At 37.3% G+C, this 24,682-nt stretch overlaps 1 protein-coding gene across 1 annotated transcript in view; it reads right to left on the reverse strand.

The window, feature by feature from the left end:
- Hibadh (3-hydroxyisobutyrate dehydrogenase) overlaps positions 1-24,682 on the reverse strand; it is a 127,450-nt gene that overhangs the window by 74,166 nt on the left and 28,602 nt on the right. Inside the window, exons 3-4 of the mRNA XM_042684993.1 lie at positions 18,545-18,654; positions 15,691-15,812 (exon numbers count right to left, since the gene is read on the reverse strand). Coding sequence (XP_042540927.1) covers positions 15,691-15,812; positions 18,545-18,654 — 232 coding nt within the window. The remainder of the gene's footprint in view (positions 1-15,690; positions 15,813-18,544; positions 18,655-24,682) is intronic.

Raw genomic sequence — 24,682 nt, forward strand, 5'->3', positions numbered from 1 at the left:
AACATACTGTAACACCTGGATAGCTATATTAAATAATTTAATTGTTTTGCTACAGTTTATTAACTTATATTTATGGGCTCATAAAAATAGAACACGAATCCGCATTTTAATGAAAAATATCTCACATTTATAAAATTTATAATGAGACCTTTTTTTGCTTTTACATTATCACTTTTTTAAAAATAAGCTGATCTGAAAGACTATAAAAACTCCCTGAAAACCAGTACAGGAAACTCAAGAAGTTACTTTCTCAAAAACAGCTTTTAAGACATGAACATGAACTGCCTAATGAATCTCATAGTTAGGCTTGTGAAAAGGACCAACTTGCACCTATCAAAGTCTCTCCCTCTTTTTAAAATTCCCATACAGTGAAACTTGCTAACACTTTTTTTTTTTTTAAACAAGGAGGAGGGGGTGAGCTATAATTTGCAGCACTGGGAGTTTTGAATCATTTACAAGTATTGTTCAAGTGCAGGATTCTCTTTCTACTTTTAAACAAGCAAAAAGCAAAATATTCTAAATTCATTTTTTTTTAAAAAAAGCAATCTCTTCAAAAGTTTAATTTTGACATCAACAAGCTAAAAGCAACTATCTGCATAAATCTCAAATCTTTTCAATTCTGTGGAGACAGCATTGGTAACAGCTGTATTTTTAAGCCCACTTCAAAAGTAAAACCTTAGAAAAAGTATTATGTTGTATCAAACAAAAAAAATGAATTTCAAACTCCTTTTATCACAAGCAGGTTTGGATACAATGCCACCTGGTGGCACAGATAATCTCTCAACAAGGCATGAGCTTTTAGAAACAGCCATTCTGTGAAACGCCAAACCATCCCTTTTGACTATTCTATTCTTCCCCTAAACATGTTCTTCATTTCATAATACATTACGTTTAAATTTTTAGGATTTTTAAGTAATCAGCTGCACATATACATACACATGACATTTTTCTCAGTGTATACATACCATAAAAATATTTTTTCATAAACCAAAATTGTACCAAAACTTTAATTTTAAAAAAATGTTTAAAAGGAGGTGCATGTTATGGATGGAGTAACTGAGTTGCTTTGTAAAATTACACTGTATAATTAATTCCATGGTAAGAATGTTTTTATGGTGTGTTTTGGTGACCTTTTATTACCATCAAGTTCACAATGCTGGTGGGCTGCCTTTTAATCCCTCCGCAGACAAAGGCCCTAAATAAACACAGATCCCTTCCTGGGAAAAAGTCCACTCTGGTTAAATGGTAAGGAAATGAGTAAATCATTAGTAATCTTTAAAGCCAAAGCTATAAACTCAAGTTACCTTAAGTTGAAATGAAAGTGTCTTGCAAGAGTTTCAAAGTTCTGTCACAGATACAAATCTCCAGCTCTTGACTCCAGACTAGGCGCCAGCTGATAAACAAACAATTTAAGTCAAGAGCTGGAGTATTCCCAGCTTTTTCATTTAATGGCTTTGGCGAAGAGTATTTATTGCCTTCAGTTTTATTCTCACTTAGCTCTAAGAGGAAATTTAAACTCATCATTATCTTAAAGCCCCATATGGGTAGCAAGCAGTCAGCTCACCTGATGCAGCTCCTCTTAACTTAGTACTAGTTTGAGTCTCTACTAGAAGTGATCTAATAATATAAACTAATTAACTACAGTTTTATGTTGACTTTTTAACAGGCTAAGTAAATTTTGTTCAATATATTTTATATTCCCACTTGGGGTAGTAACAATTCCAAAAAGTTTAACTTTACAGTTTTCAGCACAAACTAGCAGTTAAAATGGAAAAGGACAGTCATCTATCACTATGCGCATGCTCAGGCCCCTGCTCACACTATCTTTCAAGGTAATTTTCTGTATCCCATGTAGACTCTTTCTATTAACTTCAACATGGCCAGTGGTAATGGTCTATTTTCTAACAAAATAGAGTGCAAGGTTAAAGATGTAAATAAAAACTTGTTGAGTTTATATGCACATTAGGAAGAATATAAAAGTTCAGCCCAATTGAAGACCACAAGCTATCATCCCACATTTCTAAATGTTGTTTTGCAGTTTGCTATTAAAAATTACAGGTCTCCAAATCAGAATTACGTAGTAGTTCTCAAAACTATTACTTTTTTTAAAACTAAAACTTCATATCATCCCAGCATTTTTTATCAAATAATTCTTTTAACTATGTGAACGTCTGCAGATATTTAACAATTACAGCAAATAAACTATCCTTTTCCTCCAGATGCTTATCTAATGAAAGAATGCTGGCAAGAAAAAATTTATACCCTAAGGTAAAGGGTTGATAAAATATGCCATTACTGCAAAAAAAATTCTTTTCCTCCCATTTCTTAATTTTCAGAAAGTTTTACAAAATTAACTTGGCTGGAAAAGCCAATTAACTATTTCAGTGTCTGCCAAGTTTATTTTTCTACTCTTTTTAATGTATGGACATAGTAACATTAAAATGTTGGCCACTTAAAAACATTTATTACTCTCACACAGAAGAATTAGAAGCAATGAAATTAATTAATGATAACATTACTTGTATACCTGCCCTTATACTGTTTTATTTTTTAAAACTCCCTAAGAACAATGCACTATTAGAGGTTACAATGGATAATGACTTCAACTAACAGCTTATAATTATTTTTTAAAATGTCAGTACTGCTTAAAGTTCTTCATATTTTTCTAAGAAAAAAAAGAAATCCTTATCTCTCATATACTGCAAGTAACCTGAGCTAAATACAAAACAATCTCTATCTATGGGTGGGTTAAATTAAAACCCTTCAAGCAGGAGTTGGAAGATAAGCATGTGCCACCCTAACCTAGGCCCAGAAGGAAAGATAACTGTGATGAAATTTGCATGTAAATTAAAAGACAATTAGCAAAAATGTGTAAACCTGTAATCCCAGCACTTGAGACACTGAAGCAGGAAGATCTCAAATTCAAGGCTAACCTGGGATATAGAGTAAAACCTATTTAAAAAAACAAACAAACAACAGAACACCCACTCTAAGGAATACAAAACAAACAGGGTGTACAGAAAATATAGAAACTGGCTAAAAGTTAAACTTCATATACTGTTTAGCTGCTTGCTAACTTTCCTGAAGAAAATCAGACACCAGAAAATTACAAGTCTGATAAGGGTTTGGGATTAACCATGGTAACAAAGTCCTTGTCAAATTCTCAATCCCATCCTTCCTCTAGTCTTATGCCAATCCTACCCAGTGATCCTATGTTAAATTGTAAAAGAGACATAATGAAGAAAAGGTATAATGAAACTAATTCTGCCCTATTTAGGAATTGTAATGTTAAAAGGGAAAGTACATTATATATAAGGAATAGCTTCAGATTTATTTGCTGAATCTATTTCACCCTTATATAAACATGGCTAGGCAGCTCTATACTGTGTGAGCAGACCCAGTTGTGTCTGGTCTGACTTGCATCCTGAATGGCTATTAAGAGACACTAAAAATTCCCTGGGATTACTCCAGGCAGGACTCCTGTCTTTCCAGCATAGCCATGTGAAGAGACCAGTGTCTCTCCACCACAGGGCAGCCTGGCAAAAACTACCTTTTCAGTGAGCACTTGACTAAAAATTACAATACATTTAAAATTCAGTCTTTAGACTTGGAAATAAAGGAATTGCAAACCCATAGTTGCAGGGCACACTCACATGCACACACACAAACACACACACAAATAAGATTAATAACAAGAACAAGTGTTTAATAATAATGAAAACACTGAGTTAAATGCTTATTTATATCTTCGCTAACTCATTCTATCATTTTCTTAGGAAACAAATAACTAGAGCAACTTCAACTATGCCATCTAGATTAGTGGGTCACTAATCTTCTTTAATGTTAAGAAATTATTAACAACTTCATAGGGACTCCAGTCTTGTAATAAGAAATAGCACTTCAGAGTATAATAGTATTTTTTTTATTGGGAACCTCTTCTTTAGACTCATTTCATCTAAGCCCTTTCTAAAGTACCTATGCACACTGTAGAAATCTAAAAGAAGCTGGGTGCCGGTGGCTCATGCATGTAACTATTCAAGAGGCTGAGATCTGAGGATCGAGCTTCATAGCCAGCCCAGGCAGGAAAGTCCGTGAGACTCATATCTCCAATAAAACACTCAGGAAACCAGAAGTGGTGCTGTGGCTCAAGTGGTAGAGTGCTAGCATTGAGCTGAAGAGCTCAGGGACAGCACCCAGGCCGAGTTCAAACCCCATGACTGGCAAAAAAAAAAAAAAAAGAAATCTGAGGAAAAACTAACCTTCAGACACTATAAAGATACTTAATGGATATAGGGTATTAAGTAAAATTATAGAAAACTGTAAATTGCTAACACAGTTAACCCAATTTTTTGTAACATTTTTTGTTTCATTTTGTTTTTGTGGTACCAGTGTTTAAACTTAGTATACCACTTAAGCCACACCACCAGCCCTTTTTTTGCCCTAGATATTTTTTTCAATAGGGTCTCTTGCTTTTACTGAAGACAATTTAGAATAGCTGTCCTCCTACCTACACCTTTCCACATAGCTGAAATCACAGATAAAGGCCACAATGCACAGTTTATGATTGAGATGGGTTTTCACCAACTTTTTGCTTAGGGTGGTCTTAAATTGCAATCCTTCCAGTCTCTACCTTCCTAATCTAGCTATTAGCTATTAGCTAGAATTACAAGCATGCACCACCATACCTAGCCTTTAATGAATTACAAGTCATATAAGTAAACAAATTTAAATTATTTGAATTATTTGAATTTCTAAAGGTTTAAATAATACCAAATCAGACCCAGATGAATTTTACTACTTCATATTTAATAGTTTTGAAGATAGAATTACTCAGAGCTCTTATGCAAAAGTTAATGCTACAAATGTTGTGGCTCATGCCCGTAATCCTAATTACTTTGGCTGAGATCTGGAGTATCCAGATTCCAGACCAGCCCAGGAAGAAAAGCTCACTAGGGTCCGCTTCCAAAATAACCAGCAAAAAGGCAAGGCTGTAGGCATGGCTCAGCAGTAGAGCAAAGGCCCTTAATTCAAACTCAAGTACAAAAAAAAAGTCAGTACTAAAGCTGGGAGCCAGTGGCTCATGCCTATAACCATTGTTACTCAGGAGAATAAAGCCTGAAGGATCATGGTTTGTTTGAGACCAGCCTGGAAAGAAAAGTTGACTAGACTCCATCTTCAAAATAGCAGCAAACAAACAAACAAAAAACAAGACTGTAGGCATAGCTCAAGCCTAGAGCACCAGTCTAGCAACTTTAAGGCTCTGAGTCAAACCCCAAAAGCATTAAAAAAAAAAAAAAAAGTAAATGTTGAATGTTAAGGATAACAAAAAGGAAGTCAAAGTATTTTTATATTTTAAAATAAGTTGTCAATTAAAAGTAACTTAAGGGGCAATTAAAAGTAACTTAAGGGGCTGGGAAGGTAGCTAGTGGTAGAGCGCTTGCCTTGCATGCATGAGGCCCTGGGTTCAATTCCTCAGCACCACCTAAGCAAAAAGAAAAAAGCCAGAAGTGGTGCTGTGGCTCAAGTGATAGAGCGCTAGCCTTGAGCTGAAGAGCTGAGGGACAGCACCCAGGCCTAGAGTTCAGCCCCCATGACCAGACCCCCCCGCAAAAAAACCAACAACAATAAAAGTAACTTAAAAACAATAGCAGAAACTTGGAAGCACAAGACTTAGGAAAAGAAATTATTTTACCAATTTATTTCAAAATGCTATTTTTAAATTATTATTATTTTTTTGTTCAGTTGTGGGGCCTGAACTCTGGGCCTGGGCGCTGTCCCTCAGCTCTTCAGCTCAAGGTTAGCGCTCTACCACTTGAGCCATAGCACCACTTCCGGCTTTTTCTGCTTATGTGGTGCTGAAGAATCATACCCAGGGCCTTATGCATGCAAGGCAAGCACTCTATCCCTGAGCTACCTTCCCAGCCCCAAAATAACATTTTTAACAACAATTGAATTTATATAGCAAAACCCAAACATATTTAATATACAAAGTTGGATGGGTTTGAAAATATGTATTGCCATGAAGTGACTACCACATTCAATATAATAAATATTCATCATCTTTAATAGTTTCTTCATCTTATAGCTTTGCTTATATTTTGAAACAAAAACCATGAATACATGATCACCCTCTTAATAATTTTTTGTTTTGTGTTTTGAAACTATTTACCACAGACTGGTCTCAAACTGCAGATACTCCTGCCTCAGCCTTCAATTATTCATTTTATAGATATACAATCCTGTGTTTGGCTCACTTAACAATATTTTAAGTATAGAACATAGTGTTATTAACCACAGGCACTAAGGTTTAATAGCAAATATTACTGAGGTAAGAATGAACATCACCTACAACATATGTAATCAAACAGCTTGTAAAAACATAAAATTAAAAAAAAAAACAAAAAACTACTGCCAGGTGCTAGTGGCTTATGCTTGTAATCCTACCTATTCAGGAGTCTAAGTTCTTAGGATCATGTGTAAGAAAAACTACTCTAAGGGCTGGGAAGGTGGCTCCATGTACAGTGCTTGCCTTGCATGCATGAGGGCTTGGGCTCAATTCCTCGGCACCACATATGCAGAAAAAGCCAGAAGTGGTGCTGTGGTTCAAGTGGTAGAGTACTAGCCTTGAGCTGAAGAGCTCAGGGACAGCCCCCAGGCCCAGAGTTCAGGTCCCCAGACTGACAAAAACAAAAAAAAACACTAGCTTAAGGTTCTATCAAGGTACAGCTCTTAAAAGTTCTTCCTTTAGCCCAGTGGCTTGGCTCTTGATTATTCTGCAAAGATAATATCAGCAAATAGAGGAAGGAAAAAGAGTAATTGCTTGGGGATAAAGAAGGATTTTTACAATGTAGGGTTTTGTCTGAACTGATTTTTCCAAAATGGAATTAAGACATACCTCAGAAGATACACCTTAGATTGTACAAGAAATACAGGGCATGGGTAGGTTTTAGATTACTTATCAACTATTAATTTTATTCAGTCTTTTAATTGTCACCTTGTATGAATATATCTTACCCTATTCAAACTAGTCAATCACAAACAGATTGTGAATGTGAGCTCAAATAATCTGAGCAAAGGGGTATGGCCTGCTGTTAGGGATAAATAGGGTAGCAGCCTTCCTACTCTGTGTGCTTGCTTACCAGATTTTTGGCTGATGGTACATTCTTCTACAGAAGTAAATTTTGCTTTGCTAAGACAATTCTTTATTTTTATGTCTATCCTTGTGACTCCAGTGGTTCTTGAAGAGCATATTTATAACACTTGATTCAAAGCCAGCACAGGCAAGAAAGTCTATGAGATCTAGTCTTCAATAAACTAGAAATAGAGCTATGGTTCAAATGGTAGAACACCAGCCTTTAGGGAAAAAACTAAATGTCACCACCCAGGCCCTGAGCTCAAGCTCTATTACTGGCGTGCGCACGGGCTCACACACACACAGAATTACTGTGATAGTTTTTCCTCTTCAATACATTATAAACAAAGGCAAATTCAGCTCAATGAAATTTGATAAAAGAATTTACTTATAGACAGAAATAGCAATGCTTCAGGCCGAAACCAGGTAAACTGCCAAGTTATAAGCTTCCCTAAGAAAACATTTTAATTGAAATGTCAACAGACTCTTAACTGTAATAGTGTTAGTTGCCAAAATAGAAATAATTTTTGTTTTTGTGGTCCTTTTACTACAAATTAGATACAGATCTAGTGGAAAAACAGTATATATCTAATTCAATGAGCAGTAAAAGCCAAGACTACACAGTTAATTTTTAAAACAATAATGGAATCTATATGAAACTTTCATTGAAATTTAGCAAGCAAGTCTAACATTCTACAGAAATAGGTTTTGCTTACTACTCAACAGTCTCAGAATACATCAAATTACTAAAATATAATCCAGCCAAATAACAGAGTCTGGTTTCCTGGGTAGCAAGCTGTTTTACAAACACGTATGCGCAGTTTAAATATTTAATATTAATTTCTAACTGGCACAATACAATTTAGTAAATCAATCAGGCTTGCTAGCATGGAAAGATGATCTAACTACAAGTGCCACTTTAGTTACTTCAATTTCTCAGTGAAAATCTACAGACATATTAGATAATCAGTGAGTTTATCTGCCATTATTTAAGCACAGTTAAGTGCCATAATGATGCCCTTGGAGCAAAAGAACAGTATTTGGTCATAGGAACAAACAATACTTTTAAATTTGCTTTATGTCTTCCATTGGGTATAGAAAAGAGCTCATTAAACTGGAACCAACTCTGGAGTAGCAGATCCCCTCACCATACACAAATCGATGTATCCAAAGTAGAATGATTAAACAACATTTGAGATTTCATGAAGATGTGATTTGCATAAAATAGATTTGAATATCACATTTACAGAGTCCAATGTCATAGATTAACTTGCATAGAGCCTACTTAGTTTTACTTTTATAGTTACAAAGTATTAAACGAAGGTTGGCTTGAAACATATGAAGAGTTTATAAAGGTTAATTAACAAACTCCAAATGAAACTACCACCTAAATCCTGGTGATCCAGTGATCAAAGTTCCACAAACATACCAGTTTATTCATGCCTCGGAGCCAGTACAGACCTGCTTTCTCCATATACACTAATCCTCTGGACCTCTACTTATACATCTCTGTTTAAATGTCACTTCTCCAGAAAGAGAATCCATCTAACCTATATAGAAATGGACTTAGTGATTAGTCTCTTTCTTCTTACTATTACTCTGTCTTTTTCTTTTTGCTCTGAATAAAGCTACTAGTTACTAAAGTTAATTTTGCTTGTCTTCTCTATTCCTACTAAACATAAGCTCGAAGCAGCAAAGCCCTAACCCAAATACCTACAGCATATAGAAAGTACTCAGTAAAGCTGCAAATCATTGGCTCATGCTGTAATCCTAACCACTCAGGAGGCGGAGGCTCACGGTTCAAAACCAGCCTCGGCAAGAAAGTCCATGAGACTCTTGTCTTCTCCAATTAACTACTACTACTAATAATAATGCAGTAATATCCTACCAATATTAAGAATGCAAAGAGGGGCTGGGAAGGTGGCTCAGTGGTAGAGCCCTTGCCTTGCATGCCGGAGGCCCTGGGTTCGATTCCTCAGCACCACATGAGCAAAAAGAAAAAAGCCAGAAGTGGCGCTGTGGCTCAAGTGGTAGAACGCTAGCCTTGAGCTGAAGAGCTGAGGGACAGCGCCCAGGCCCAGAGTTCAGGCCCCACGACCGGACTCAAAAAAAAAAAAAAAAAACATAAAGTACTCAGTGAGTATTTATTGTATGAAATGAGGAATGAGATGTCCCCTGTGATCAAGGAACTATCAACCCAACAGGGAAGAAAAGAAAAGGAAAAAGGAAGAAAACAGTACAGAATCATGCAAAAATTACATAAATATCATAACTTTAAGGGCAAATATTTCATAAAGAAAAGTAGACTTTGATTTGACTTCTTTTTCTAAGTTTCACAGTTTCTCAAATACCTAAGGGAACTTCTTTTAATTTTTCATTAACAGAAGTGTAACAACAATTAAAATAAAACTAAAGGTGATAAAAACTATTTGACTAACCGATTCTTTTTCTTCTTAGTTTAAAGACCTTCATGGGAACCAAATCCTACATACAGATCAAGGCCATAGTCACACACACATACACATAAACATACACACACAAACACACACACACCCTGTTTCCACAAATAAAGAATATTTGTGTAGTAAAGAAATGACCAATCCAGCCAGGTGCTGATTGCTCACACCTGTAATCCTAGCTACTCAGGAAGCTAAGATCTGAGGATCTCAGTTCAAAGCCAGCCCGGGCAGGAAAGTCTGTGAGACTCTTATCTCCAATAAACCACCAAAAAACCGGAAGTGGTGCTGTAGCTCAAGTGGTAGAGTGCTTGCCTTGAGCTGAAGAGCTGAGGGACCGCGCCCAGACCCAGAGTTCAAGTCCCACAACTGACAAAAAAAAAAAAGAAGACACCACTTGCTTAGATGGTAGTTTAGTATAGTAGACCAGCCCTGGCTTTTCTGGTGATAAAAAAGTTACTAGCAGCAAAAGAAAGCATACTTCGCTTGTACAAAATGCTTTCAGATTCTCTCCTTGCCTAATATTTGCTAACATACCACTAGCAAAAGCAAGTCAGATGGCCAGACCTGGTGTCAATGCAAGGAGTTCATGGAATAGATACAAGGAGATGAGTCATGAGAGGTCATTACTATACACTGTGCCACATCAGCATTAGCTATTTTAATAAGGTAAAGAAATAAATTTACTATTTAAAAAGCATTCTTCTGTTTAACAATATTTAATCTTGAAATAAATTAGGACTTTTTAGCCTAATAAAAAACATCATATTACTCCTCTACTCTACCACTACCCAACAGTTAGATCTTGAAATAAGTTACTCAGCATTTCTGGAGGTGCACTATTTCTAATAAGGATATGTCTATAGAAGCCATTATGTTAGATCTAATGAATATCAAAATGGAACCTGGGAAAAACTTTCAACCTGTTATCACAGGAGCTGGTATAATGAATGATATATTAGTAATTGTTTTTATGTTACTCCCAGAATAACACTTAACAGGAAATAGAGAAAAATACTGAATTGAGGAAACTTCTTAAAAATTTATACCATTTAATATTTATTTAAGCTAAAAACATGTGTCTTTAAAATGCTAACCATGGAAAAGTATACTATGTAGTCTCTGTTTTTTTAATAATCTTTTGATTATTATATTGTATTATATTTGAATGGTTGTATATAGATATAGATATACTATAGAAAGATTATATATATTAAATATATATTGTCTCAGTTTCTTTTAATAATCTTTTGATTATATTGTATTATATTTGAATGGTTGTATATATATACTATAGAAAGATTATATATATTAAATATATATATAACCAGTCAAGTGGGACTTTGTCTAGTTTCCTTTTACATTTATTTATTTTTGTTTTATTTTGAGACACGGTCTCACTCTATAGCCCAGGCTCATATTCTCAATCCTCCTGCCTCAGCTTTTCAAGCACTGAGATTATAAGCATGTGCCAGTACATCCCATTTAAATGTATTTTATAAAAATACGTAAGGAATAAAAATGGCTTGGGGAAAAGGGGTAGAAAGGAGGAAAATTTTAAATTTTTAAAATTTTTAAATTTTAATTTTTAAAGGATCCCAAAGATTCTATATCTTAAGACTACTGAATACAGAACTTCTATAAAATTACAACATTGGGTATCTAATCTCTTATTTTCCATATCCCTCTTATTTTATTTTACCTCATTGTATAAAATACATGATTTTTAACTGGGTACAGATAGCTCATGCCTGTAATCCTAGCTACTAAGGAGGATCATAGCTCAAAGCCAGCTTGGGTAGGAAAGGCTCTTCCATTAATAACTGGGGGGGGGGGGGGGGGTGGGAGGGAAGAAAGATAAGCCAGAAATGGAAGTATGGCTCAAGTGGTACAGTGCTAGACTTGAGCAAAAACATCTCAAGGACAGCACCTGGCCCCAAGTTCAAGCCCCAGGACCAGCATGCATGCACGTGAGCATGCACACACACACACACACACACACACCACTATATATATATATATATATATATATATATTTTTTTTTTTTTTTTTTTTGGTCGGTTATGGGGGCCTGAACTCTGGGCCTGGGTACTATCCCTCAGCTATTTAGCTTAAGCCTAGTGCTCTACCACTTGAACCACAGTGCCACTTCCAGCTTTTTCTGCTTATTTGGTGCTAAGGAATCAAACCCAGGGCCTCATGCATGTAAGGCAAGTACTCTACCACTGAACCACCTTCCCAGCCTTATTTGTATGATTTTTAACCAGTTCATTTAATGTATAGAAAACCGTGTTCAACTGAAAAAGTAAAGTTGTTGGCTGGGTGCAGTGTTGCCTCTAATCGTAGCTAGTTAGGAAATAGAGACTAAGGGAATCATGGTCCAACAAAGAAGTGGCTGGCTGCACTGGCAGTAATTGTTACCCCAAGCAAGACAGGGAAGCACAAGTATGCTGATCCCTGATCTGAACTCAGTGCCTGGAGCTGTCCCTGAGCTTTTATGCCCAAAGCTAGGGCTCTACCACTTGAGCCACAGCTCCACTTGGTGGTAATTGGAGATAAGAGTCTCATGGACTTTTCTGCCAGGACTGGCTTCCAACCATAATCTATCCTCGGATCTCAGCCTGCCCAGTAACTATGATTATAGGCACCCAGCTAGGAACTGTTTTTAACTTAACACATTAAAAATATAAAAACAGCCACCAGGCACTAGTGGCTCACACCTATAATCTTAGCTACTCAGGAGGCTCAAACCTAAGGACTGCCATTTGAAGCTGGCCCAGGCAGGAAAGTCTGTGAGACTCTTATCTCTAATTAACCACCAGAAAACCAGAAGTGGAGTTTTAACTCAAATTGGTACTCACCTTGAGCAAAAAAGGCCCAGGGAGGGGCTGGGAAAGTGGCTCAGGGGTAGAGCGCTTGCCTTGCATGCATGAGGCCCTGAGTTAGATTTCTCAAGCACCACATAAGCAAAAAAAAAAAAAAAACGGAAGTAGCGCTGTGGCTCAAGTGGTAGAGCACTAGCCTAGAGCTGAAGAGCTGAAGGACAGCGCCTAGGCCCAGAGTTTAGGCCCCATGACTGACAAAAAAATAAAAATAAATAAATAAATAAACAGGCTGCACTCTTGAGATAAAAAGAACACTGCTAGACCACAAAGCAAAGGAAACACCAGGGAAGAGAACCCACAGAATAGGAGAAAAGATTTGCATACTATATAATTCACAGTTTTAAAATAATAGTCTAGCTTAAAAATAGACAGTAGACCTTATTAAATGCTGAACATCACTAATTATCAAGAAAATACAAATTACAACCACATTATTACCTCCCCATAGTTATCCAAAGTGCTGGTAAGGGTAGAGAAAAGGGAACCTTACCCACCACTGGTGATAACGTGATTTAGTACAGTCATTATAGAAAACAGATTAAAGGCTCTTGAAATTTTTTTAAATAAGATGACCATAAGATTCAGCAGTCCCACTCCTGGATATAAATGCATAGCAAGTGAAATCATACTGCTGAAGAGATATCTGTACTCCCGTATTTATTGCAGTACTATTCACAACAGCCAACAAATGGAAACAACCTAAGTGTCCACTCACTGATAAATGGATAAAGAAAATGTAGTGTATACACAATGCAATACCATTCAGGCATAAAAAGAATTAAACCCTGTCATTCATGACAAGGAATAAAGTTAAATGAAATAATATGGGCACGGAAAGACAAATGTTGCATGATCTTATCCACATACAGAATTCAAAAAAGATTATCTGTCTCATAGAAGTTGAAAATAGTAAAGTGGCTAGCAAAGCCTGGGAAAGTAAGGAGGAAGTAAAAAGGGAAAAGGTTGCTCAACAAGTATAAAGTTAGTATATAGATTGGAAAATTCAGGTGTTCTATTGCCCATTACCATGACTGCAGAAAACCATAGTGTCTTCTATAGTTCAGAAAAGCTAAAAGAGGGCTGGGAAGTTGGCTCAGTGGTACAGCGTTTGCCTTGCATGCCTGAGGCCCTGGGTTCGATTCCTCAGCACCACATAAGCAAAAAGAAAAAACCCAGAAGTGGCACTGTGGCTCAAGTGGTAGAGTGCTAGCCTTGAACTGAAGAGCTGAGGGACAGTGCCCAGGCCCAGAGTTCAGGCCCCACGACTGGACCAAAAGAAAAAAAAAAAAAAGAAAAGCTAAAAGATTCTGAATTTTTACCTGGAAGCAATGACAAATATTTGAGGAGCTATGTTCACTCTGATTTGGATATTACATTACTACAATATATAGATAGATAGATAGATAGATAGATAGATAGATATATGTGTGTGTGTATATTACTTCAATATATATACACATATATATATACACATATACACATATGTATATATCTCCAAACATCAGATGGTTCCCTACAAATATAACTTTCACGTATTGGTTTTGAAATGTTTTTAAATTTTAAAACTTCAACAGTAAGACCACATCATTTTATATAATGGTAATAACATCTCTAGTAAGTGTCTACTGCTTTAAATACGTACATAATACCTACATACACATAGACTAAATTTGTAATTTTGATTACACAGTAATTCCCAAATACACGTATGATATTATTTGATGTAAGTTTTTAGAATTATGAGTCTCCTCCTCTTACAAAAGCCAATCATATGATGTATTTGTTTTCCAGTGATGATTTCTCTCACTTTGTTTTGTTCTCTTGATGTAACTCTGGAAATCAAGTGCTTTTTCTTCCCCAGGGATTGCTATTTTTGTTCTGCTATCAGTTGAAGTCATTAGTTAGTGACATTCCTAAACTATTTTTTGCAGATGCCAGTTGTCACGGGTAGTCAACCAATTCTTTATCATTTGTTTAGCTAGTGTTTTGAAAAATTTCTTTGAATTGTAGGAGTTTAAAAAAAACTGAAACAATAACAAACTAAAACCTACGTTCCCCAGTTTCTGCAGATTGGTTCTGTGCTGGTTCTGTGCTAGAAAACCTCCCCATCACTTATCCAGACTTGAACTGAGTAAAGATCATCCAGAACTGAAAGCTCGGGGTCTTCTCTAGCATGTATCTTGCCTAGAGCACACACATATATTTTTTTCACAGTCCACAATATACACAGGTGTTTAGAATGACCTTAGTTTTCAAAGTGAATTGCCTTACTTTCTCCAATCATATGATTGGAGGTATAGGTAGGTATGATATGTGCTAAGATTACATTCACAAGTTTTCCAATATTAAGACATCTTTGAGACAGCCAGGTGCTGTTGCCTCATATCTGTCATCCGAGGTACTAAAGAGGCTGAGATCTGAGGATCAAGGTTCAAAGCCAACCCAAGTAGAAAAGTCTGAGAGACTCTAACCAGCAAAATACCATACTAGTGGGGTGGCTCAAGTGGTAGGGTACCAGCAATAAGCAAAAAAGCCAGGTGAGAATAAGGCCCTAAGTATCAGCATCAAAGAAAAAAAAAGACAGAAAGAGATAACTGCACATATAGTATAAGCAAAGTTAGCTAAACTGCTTGGTGTCTCATTCATGGCTGGGTTTGGTTTGTTAATGCTTTTTTTTTTTTAAGTTTCTTCATGTGTATTTATGACTGAAAAGATACACATGTAATTCCTCTCCAATTATTGCTATCTGACTTAAGTTACATGGGTCTTGTAGAATGAGTTGGAACATATTTCCTTATCTATTGTCTGGAAAAAATTACATGAAATCTAGATGATCTTGAAGTTTGGTTACACTCATCTGTAATACCATCTGGTTATACTGTTTTCCTTGTGAAATATTATTTTCTTTTTTTTACTACTTCAGTTTCTTTAACAGTTACAAAAAGAGTGAAGCTAATTATTTTTTGCGAGTCAATTCTTAAAAGCTAAACATCTAGGTATTAATCTATCACAGTAAATAGACCAAAAATTCACAACTGTTCAAAGTTGTAACATCTTAAGAATACTAAATATCATGCTAGTTTGTCTTGTTTTTATTTTCAATGAAAGATTGGGAATCCTCTAATAGCAAATACCTCAGGTAACCCAAAACCACAGTTTAGGAATGCTACTGTTGACAAACAGGAACAGGCATGCATACATTTTAGCTACCGCTTACCTCCTGAAACAGGGGCATCCATGAAAACAGCTCCCATTTTCTCTACTTCTTTTGCCAGTTCTTTTGAAACTGCAGGATCAATAGTACTGGAATCTATTAATAATGAGCCTTTCTTCACTCTTCTAAGCAAATAAATGAAAATATTTATAGTTTATAACTGAACATTTCATGTAACTCCCTACACAATCAGGATCAACTAAAAGTTGTCTCAGACATCAAAGAGGTCATTGGATAATATTAAAAATATTAATTAGAACTGGCTCATAATCTCATTTTTATCTTTACCTATAGTTCTAAGAAAACCAAACTCTTCCAAATAAAGCAAAAGAAGTAATTCGAATATACTACAAAGTATACATTCTTGTTTTAGGTGAAGTACACACTAACTAGATTGTTACAAGCTAAAATGTCAGCAATTTAAAGCATCTATTAACTTTAATAAGGTATTTGAATTTGATAGGATTGAAATTTTGTTTCACTGAATCTTTAAAAAATGATTTGTCAGGGCTGGGAAGGTGGCTCAGTGGTAGAGCGCTTGCCTTGCATGCCTGAGGCCCTGGGTTCGATTCCTCAGCACCACATAAGCAAAAAGAAAAAAGCCGGAAGTGGTGCTGTGGCTCAAGTGGTAGAGCACTAGCCTTGAGCTGAAGAACTGAGGGGCAGTGCCCAGGCCCAGAGTTCAGACCCCACGACCGGACCCCCCCCCAAAAAAAATGATTTGTCATTAACAAGCTGCACTGCAAATTGCATATATCCATATCATTCCCACTACGCAGAATAAGCATAAAAACTGAAAGTTAAAATCTAATGATTGCTTTAGGATAACATATGCTTTCATTTAATAAGTAAAACTTTATAAAAAATAAAATATTAAGAAGGTAAGAAAGGAAAAACAGAAATGAATGGAGAAATTTCAGGTTTTTTGTTTTTCATAATGAATTAAAACATACATTGATAGAGAGGCATATAATCTTTTCATGTGTGGTATTTTACACAAATATTTAAATGAGATTCTTATACAAAAGTATACTTGTTTATAAGTGCAGAATACATACCTACATAGTTCCCTTGCTGTCTACAAGGAAGCTTTTAATAGCTGGGTGATGTTGACCTAAGTTACAACTTATTGAAAGAACAATGGCTAACCTTCAAATCAAATTTCCCTAAGTTCTTACTTCAGATATACTAACCTAGAGGACACAGTCATGACTGGAAAATTAGAACTCAATAAATATAAACATTAAAGGAAAATATAGAAAAAAGTCATTGGTAAGAACTACCAAAAGTAAAATATTTCTATAGAAAAATATATAACACAAAATTAGCTAAGTTTAAGACATATTAACTATTCTAGCTCAAATGCAGTGATTATAAACAGAATAAAAGAAATCATGGGAGGCGTGACTCTTATCAAGAAGCATTGGACATTAGATGGGTCCATGTTAAACTGCAACCTTGTAAATCTGACCTACTGAAATTTAGAACATAAAAGGAAACAAAAAAATACAGTGATCTAGCATATTCCACAAAAGAAACACAGTAGGTCTCTACTAGAGATCACCTCAGTATGTAGATTTTATTTTATGTAACTTAAAAAATAAGAATTAAGTTTATCAGTCTTCTATTATTTTGCTATATTTAAGATCTTAAAATTTTTAAAGAAATGGGAGATTATCTTAAAAGTTACATATATATATATATGCATTAGGTATGAGGAAATGATCCTGACCCAGAAGAAAATAATCATCCCTAAGAAGCAAATTACATGGAATAAAAAGGAAAAGTCTTGCAAAGGACTGCACAAACTTGATCTACTGTCCACTATCCTCCAAAGTAAAGACATTAATAAATGTAGGGGTGTGTCTCCATATAAGCTTTTCATAACTATTCCTTGAGAGGTAAAGCAGGGCCATAACTGGAACAGGCTGGGTAATGAGTCAGCTAAGATACCTCAGGACCACACACACTGTGGGCCTGGCAAGCTCCATATAAAATTAATGTCTTTCAACTATCTCTGAAATCTAAACATTTATCTTATCAGTTTTCTGCCTAATATCCAAGTGTCTTTCACTTCTAACTTTGTTAGTTTTCCAGAGCAACTCAGTTTCCAAAAACCTCAAATGCCATGTGTTACAGTTTCATAAAACTAAACTCCTTCTTTTCACATTGTATGAGTCTAAAGGTCCTAAAGGTTTGGCACTCTTTGCTGAAATTCAACAAAACAAGTTAGAAATAGTAACTAGTAAAACCACAAAAGAGAATTCAAACATTGTCTTTCTAATATAACCACAAGGATTTTGGCAATAAGCAACAATTAACCAAAAGGTTCACAGAGCCAGGAAAGATAGGCACTGGCTAGGAAACTCTGACCTACATTTTATTTTATTTAAAGAGCTACTGCTAATTTTAAGTCCAACTTCCCTTTAGTTATTACAGATGTACTAACCAGAAGGATATACAATAACCTTTTATTATACTATAAAATGTCAGTAGTGTTCCTTCCAATGTTTGGTTTTATTTTTCATAGAACCCTTTTTCTATGAAAATTATGCTTTTAATAGTTGTACAGTTTAAAATATAAGCTTTAAAAGTCTCTTAAAAATGTTACCAAGGAAAGGCTAACTTTAATGAAAGAGTTAAAGGAAAGAAACAAGAAAAGCTATTCCCAAAAGTCATATCCTTCACTTCAGTGAAAAAAACAAACCCTAATAATGAGAAAGAAAACCACACTGTTCACTTTATGAAATAACAAAACAGTATAGAAAGGCTTAACAAACGTAATTGTAATTTCTCATTAGTTCTAACAGAAGTAAAACTCCTGACAAGAAAATATCCATAGTTGAGAAATACATACTTGAGAATTCCATGTGTTCCAGAATAAACTTCTACTGTATTAATACTGGTAGGCAGCATTGTAATAATTCTGTCAGCTTTTTCAGCTACATCTCCTGGGGAAGATACTACCTTTAAAAAAAAAAGTGCAAAGGCAGATTATTTAAATTAAAATGTAAGCAGTTTCTGCTGCATAAGTTGGATGTACTTTGTAAGCATATCTATAACAATGTACATGAAAACCAATTCTTGTTTTCTATTGATAAAATGAAAATAGCACCAAGCGCCAGTGGCTCACTCCTGTAATCCTAGCTACTCAAGAGGCTGAGACAAGAGGATCAGAGTTCAAAGAAGGCCTGGGCAGGAAAGTCCATGAGACTAGTCCGGTCATGGGGCCTGAACTCTGGGCCTGGGTGCTGTCCCTCAGCTCTTCAGCTCAAGGCTAGCACTCTACCACTTGAGCCACAGTGCCACTTCCAGCCTTTTTTTTTTTTTCTGCTTATATGGTGCTGAGGAATCTAACCCAGGGCCTTAAGCATGCAAGGCGAGCACTCTACCACTGAGCCACCTTCCCAGCCCCAGTCCATGAGACTCTTATCTCCAATTAACTAGCAAAAAAGCAGAAGTGGCATTGTGGCTCAAGTGGTAAGAGTTGAGTTGAAGAGCCAAGGGACAGTGCCCAGGCCCAGAGTTCAAGCCCCATGACCAACAATAACAACAATAACCAAAAAAAAAAAAAAAAAAAAAAAGAAGAAGCAGCTTACTGACTAAAATAAAATGTCCACTTTTTGTACTTATTAAAACAGTGTATGTGGAATCAAATCTGTTAATTTTAAAGTATGAAGGGAGTTGATAGGATAGACACAAAAACCAAATAGTCCAGCCTTATTTGCAGATGTAACCAAGTGCTGTCAAAACATAATAGATTTTAAACAAGAAAGATTTTTCTTTTCTTTTTTTGTTTTTGTTGGTCGTGGGGCTTGAACTCTGGGCCTACATTGTGTCCTTGAGCTGTTCAGCTCAAGGCTAACCCTCTACCACTTGAGCGATAGCACCACTTCCAGTTTTCTGGTGCTTAATTGTAGGTAAGAGTTTCACAGACTTTCCTGCCCGGGCTGGCTTTGAAACATGATCCTCAGATCTCAGCTTCCTGCGTGGCTAGGATTACAGGCATGAGCCACCAACACCCAGTTCAATAAAGATTTTTCAAAAACAGAAATTTTATATTTCTATACATGCATTATGCAGTCAGTAGTGCTTAAATCACTAGGTAATTTGCTGAGTTTTTCTCTGTTCTGAACTGCACCAAAGATGCCCATAAAGCAAGGCAAAAGTAGTTTTATCTTTCTTGCTGTTGTTTTTAATGTATGTGATTTTCTTTTGTTTCTTTTGTATGCTCTTCCCCCATGGTATAACCTGTTTTCACTATATTTTATTCCAGTTCCCTGCATCTTATATATACATTTTTCTAATTTGGGGAGGGGAAGGGAAATAACAAAATGCTTAAATAAGGATACAGGATGATCCATTGTAACAATGAGATGTACAAGACACTATGTTGAAAACGAACTTTACAACTTGAGTAGGGGGGAAGAGAGGAGTCAAACAGTGGGGAAGGAAGGGATGGTAGAGGAAAAACAAAGGAGGAAGTAACAATGCTTGATAGGAAATGTACTCATTAATTTACTCGTGTAACTGTAACCCCTCTGTACAATATCTTTACAATAAAAAATATATACAAAAAAAGTGGCTATACTTAAGTGATAAAGTGTTGAAAGATGCCATTAATGGAAGTTGAGCAGTGCTGTAGGAAAAGTTAACAAGTATCCACATTACCATACTAAACTCCATTCATGGTTTTCCCTCAAGGGCAGTCGCCTTACAATCATAGACCTGAAGATACCAAAGGCCTACTGTACATACTCTGATAATAATAACAACAACAATAATAATGTAGTACAACCATCCAATTATAAAACTCAGCAAATTCTCAAACTAATCCGCACCATCTGCCAGTCTCTATTTTCAGAGCTAAAAAAATAATAATACTTTCTTCTTTTTTTTGTTTTGTTTTGTATTGGGGCTTGAACGTAAGGCCAGAATGCTAGCCCTTGGCTTTTTTATTCTACCACTTGAACCGCAGCTCTACTTCCTGCTTTTTTCTAGCTAACTGGAGATAAGTGTCTCATGAACCAGTTGGCTTCAAACTGCAATCCTCACACTCAGCCTCCCAAGTAACTAAGATCAGAGGTGTAAACCACTGGCACCAGATCCCAAAAGAAATTTTTTTTTGTTTTTTTTTTGGGTTTTTTTGTTTGTTTGTTTGTTTTTGGGGTCCAGTCATGGGGTCTGAACTCTGGGCCTGGGCGCTGTCCCTCAGCTCTTCAACTCAAGGCTAGCACTCTACCACTTGAGCCACAGTGCCACTTCCGGCTTTTTTCATTTTGCTTATGTGGTGCTGAGGAATTGAACCCAGGGCCTCAGGCATGCAAGGCAAGCGCTCTACCACTGAGCCACCTTCCCAGTCCCCCCAAAAGAAATTTCTGAACAAAAAATAGTAGTGTTTTGAAGCCAGGCGCAGGTGTCTCACACTTGCAATCCTAGCTACTCAGGAGGCTGAGATCTGAGGATCATGGTTCAAAGCCAGCATGGGTTAAAAGGCCTATGGAGACTCTTATCTCCAATTAACCACCAGAAAACCGGAAGTGGCATTGTGGCTCAAGTGGTAGAGCACTAGCCTTGAGCTGAAGAGCTGAGGGACAGCACAGAGGCCCAGAGTTCAAGACCTATGACCAACCAAAAAAAAAAAAAAAATCATGTGTTTTGAAAAAGAAAAGATCAAGATCAGGACACAAATACTGCCGTGATTGAGTTGACCACCAGGAAGACTGGCAAGTATGAGTTACTAGAACTCATGTGTAAACTACATAAAACTATATATACAAGAGAAACACATATACAAGCATCAATGTACCCGCTTTAAAATGACCATAAGCATACTATAAAGTTGTGTTGGTGTACACATGGGTACACACACACAATCTCTGACCCTCTCCTCCTTCTCTCAGCTCTAGATTTATTATATTACAACTTGATGCTTTGGTTGCATACTATTAGCAACCAAAAAGATCAGAAAAGACCAAGAGTTCATTCAGATCCAAATTCTCCTTCAAGGAATCCATCCTACTTACAAGTCTCTCTAATGCCTTTCCTTCATTAAAAAGAAAGAGAGAGGGGCTGGGAAGTTGGCTCTGTGGTAGAGTGCTTGCCTCGCATGCATGAGGCCCTGGATTCGATTCCTCAGCACCACATAAGAAAAAAGCCGGAAGTGGTGCTGTGGCTCAAGTAGTAGAGCGCTAGCCTTGAGCTGAAGAGCTGAGGGACAGCGCCCAGGCCCAGAGTTCAGACCCCAAGACTGGACCACCCCAAAAAAAAAGAAAAAGAGGAAAGAATGGAAGGAAGAGAAGAGAAGAGCAGAGCAGAGCTCAGCTCTTTCCTTCTCAGCTCTTTCCCAGCTCTCTTAGCTCTCTTTCCCAGCTCTCACTTTCCCACCCCTCTCTTTCCCAGCTCTCTCTTCTCTTTTCTAGCTCTTTCTCAGCTCTTTCCCAGGTCTTTCCCAGGCCTTTCCCAGCCGCAGGGAGGGCCAACGTGGCCTGGTGCCAGCCAGAACAATGAATAAACCTACTCCTTACCTGAATACCACGTGCATGGTATGGTTCTTACTCGGCTACCTTTTTAAAAACCTAACATCAATGGTGCCGTGACTCGGATAAAGGGCTTAAAGTCAGGATAGGTGGGATTCCTCTCTGGTTTTTTTCCTCTTTTTTCTTTTTTTGTTTGCTTTTCCCTTTTTGCTCTGAGGAATACCCACAGTTCTGATGGCCTTTTGCGAACCGGTCTGTCTGCTGCGGACATAGCACATGCATACCATTGCTGGCCTTCACATCCACGTCCACACCACTTCTCTACTCTGGTGAGTGAAACTACTCTCTATGGTTCTCTGTTGCTCAGTCTCTGTCCAGACGTGGTTCTAAAATACTGGGCCTATCTGTGCTAAAATTCTCATCACATCTAACAAGTTTTGTCATTGCAGAATATTTGTTGGTCAATTCTTGGTAAGGACCAGGTAAGCTCTATTCTATTTGATCTCCTTGTTGCTTTAATTGGAAATAATAAAGGGCTTTTGTGGCAAAGATTGCAGTTCAAAGCCAGCCCAGGCTGAAAAATCCCTAAGACTCCATCTCCCAACTAACCTGCAAAGAGCCAGGCTGGAAGCATGGCTCAAGACTCTTATCTCTAACCAGCCAAACAATGGAAGTGGTACTGTAACTCAAAGTGGTAGAGCACTAGCCTTGAGCAGAAGAGCTCAGGGACTGTGCCCAGGCCTTGAGTTCAAACCCCCTTAAATACCAACGGGGACAAGCCATCCCAGCAATGAACACCTAGACTCAGCCAGTCTGAGGAACAAGGGAACATGGAGAGGAGTAAGAGGAGATGATGTCACATCAGCTACTTTGTGCCTGCCCTTTCAAAATTAACCAGAGCTGGGAGGTCAGTAGAAGAAGCCTGCCCATCCAATGTCTATACCTGTCTACTTATTAACTGAACAGGAATTTACATTCTTGCCTTTGTTACCTGAATTCTCCTCTACCTTGTCACCAGATAGGGACATTTCTACCAACATTTTTCAGCCCCAAGTTCTTCCTCTTGCCATTTATTTGCTCTCCAGTATTTTTTTCCAGCCCCTCAATGCCTCAGGAGACTTCTCCAGACTTCATCTAAGGACTCACACCACCAAGGGACAGCTGCTGCTCGCCACCTTCCCTGGGAGGAACCAAATTCCAACCTTTCACCCCTAATGTCGATGCCCCTTGTCAGCAGGAAGTAGCCAGAGAGAATTTGTGCCCTATTTCATGATTATTAAAAGGCTGGAATGTAAGGTCCGCTCCTGGATGACCAGCAGACTCCACCCTCCTCGCAGCAAAGTCTCCACCCAGTACCTGCGTTACCTAGGCAACTGGCACCCCTGGAAGAGGTCACATCTGCATCCGCTGAGGTCACATCTGAATTTGATGTGGCCACACCTTTCTCCGTCCATACCCTAGATAAGGCCTAGCCCAGGCCCAGACTTTCTTTCTCAGCTCTTTCTTTCTCAGCTCTTTCCCAGCTCTCTTAGCTCTCTTTCCTAGGTCTCTCTCTTTCCCACCTCTCTTTCCCACCTCTCTCTTCTCTTTTTTAGCTCTTTTCTAGCTCTTTCTCAGCTCTTTCCCACCTCTTTCCTAGGTCTTTTCCAGGCCTTTCCCAGCTGCGTGGAGGGCCAACGTAGCCTGGTGCTAGCCAGAATGATGAATAAACCTACCCCTTACCTGAAAAAAAAAAAAGAGAGAAGGAAAGAAAAACAAAAAAAAGCGGGGTTAAGGCAGTCAGGGGCTGGTGGCTCATGTCTGTAATCCTAGCTACTCAGGAGGCTGAGATCTGAGGACTGCAGTTCAAAGCCAGCTTGGGGGTTGGGGGGGGCTCAGTGATAGAGTGCTTGCCTCACATGCATGAGGCCCTGGGTTCAATTCCTCAGTACTACATAAGCAGAAAAATCTGGAAGTGGCGCTGTGGTTCAAATGGTAGAGAGCTAGCCTTGGGCTGAAGAGCTAAGGGACAGCGTCCAGGCCCAGAGTTCAGACTCCACGACTGACCAAAAAAAAAAAAAAAAAAAAGCCAGCTGGGACAGTAAAGTCCATGTGAGACTCTTATCTCCAATTAACCACTCAAAAACCACAAGTGGCATTGTGGCTCAAGCAGTAGAGCTCTAGCCCTGAACATTAAGAGGCCCTGAGCTCAAGCCCCACAGCTGACAAAATAAATAAATAAGGGACAAAGAACCATCAAGCAGATAATTGAAGACCTCTCTCCAGAATAATTTATGTAACCAAAAACTGACTTATGTCAACATACATGATGTACATGAAACTGATACATTTTCTACTAAAAAACTTGATAGATAAGCATTTTAGGTATGGCAATATCCCTTGTTTTCATGTAGTTGAAGTGTCCACGTTTTTTAATGTGTTTGATACATGTTTTGAAGAATGGAAAGTCAAATACACTTATAATCTAAATATAAGCAAAAAAATTACATTTCAATTTTCCATAAAAGATTATCAGT

Source organism: Dipodomys spectabilis, unplaced genomic scaffold (genome assembly GCF_019054845.1).
Source record: "Dipodomys spectabilis isolate Male_0828 unplaced genomic scaffold, ASM1905484v1 ptg000092l, whole genome shotgun sequence".
In the NCBI taxonomy this organism is placed as follows: domain Eukaryota; kingdom Metazoa; phylum Chordata; class Mammalia; order Rodentia; family Heteromyidae; genus Dipodomys; species Dipodomys spectabilis.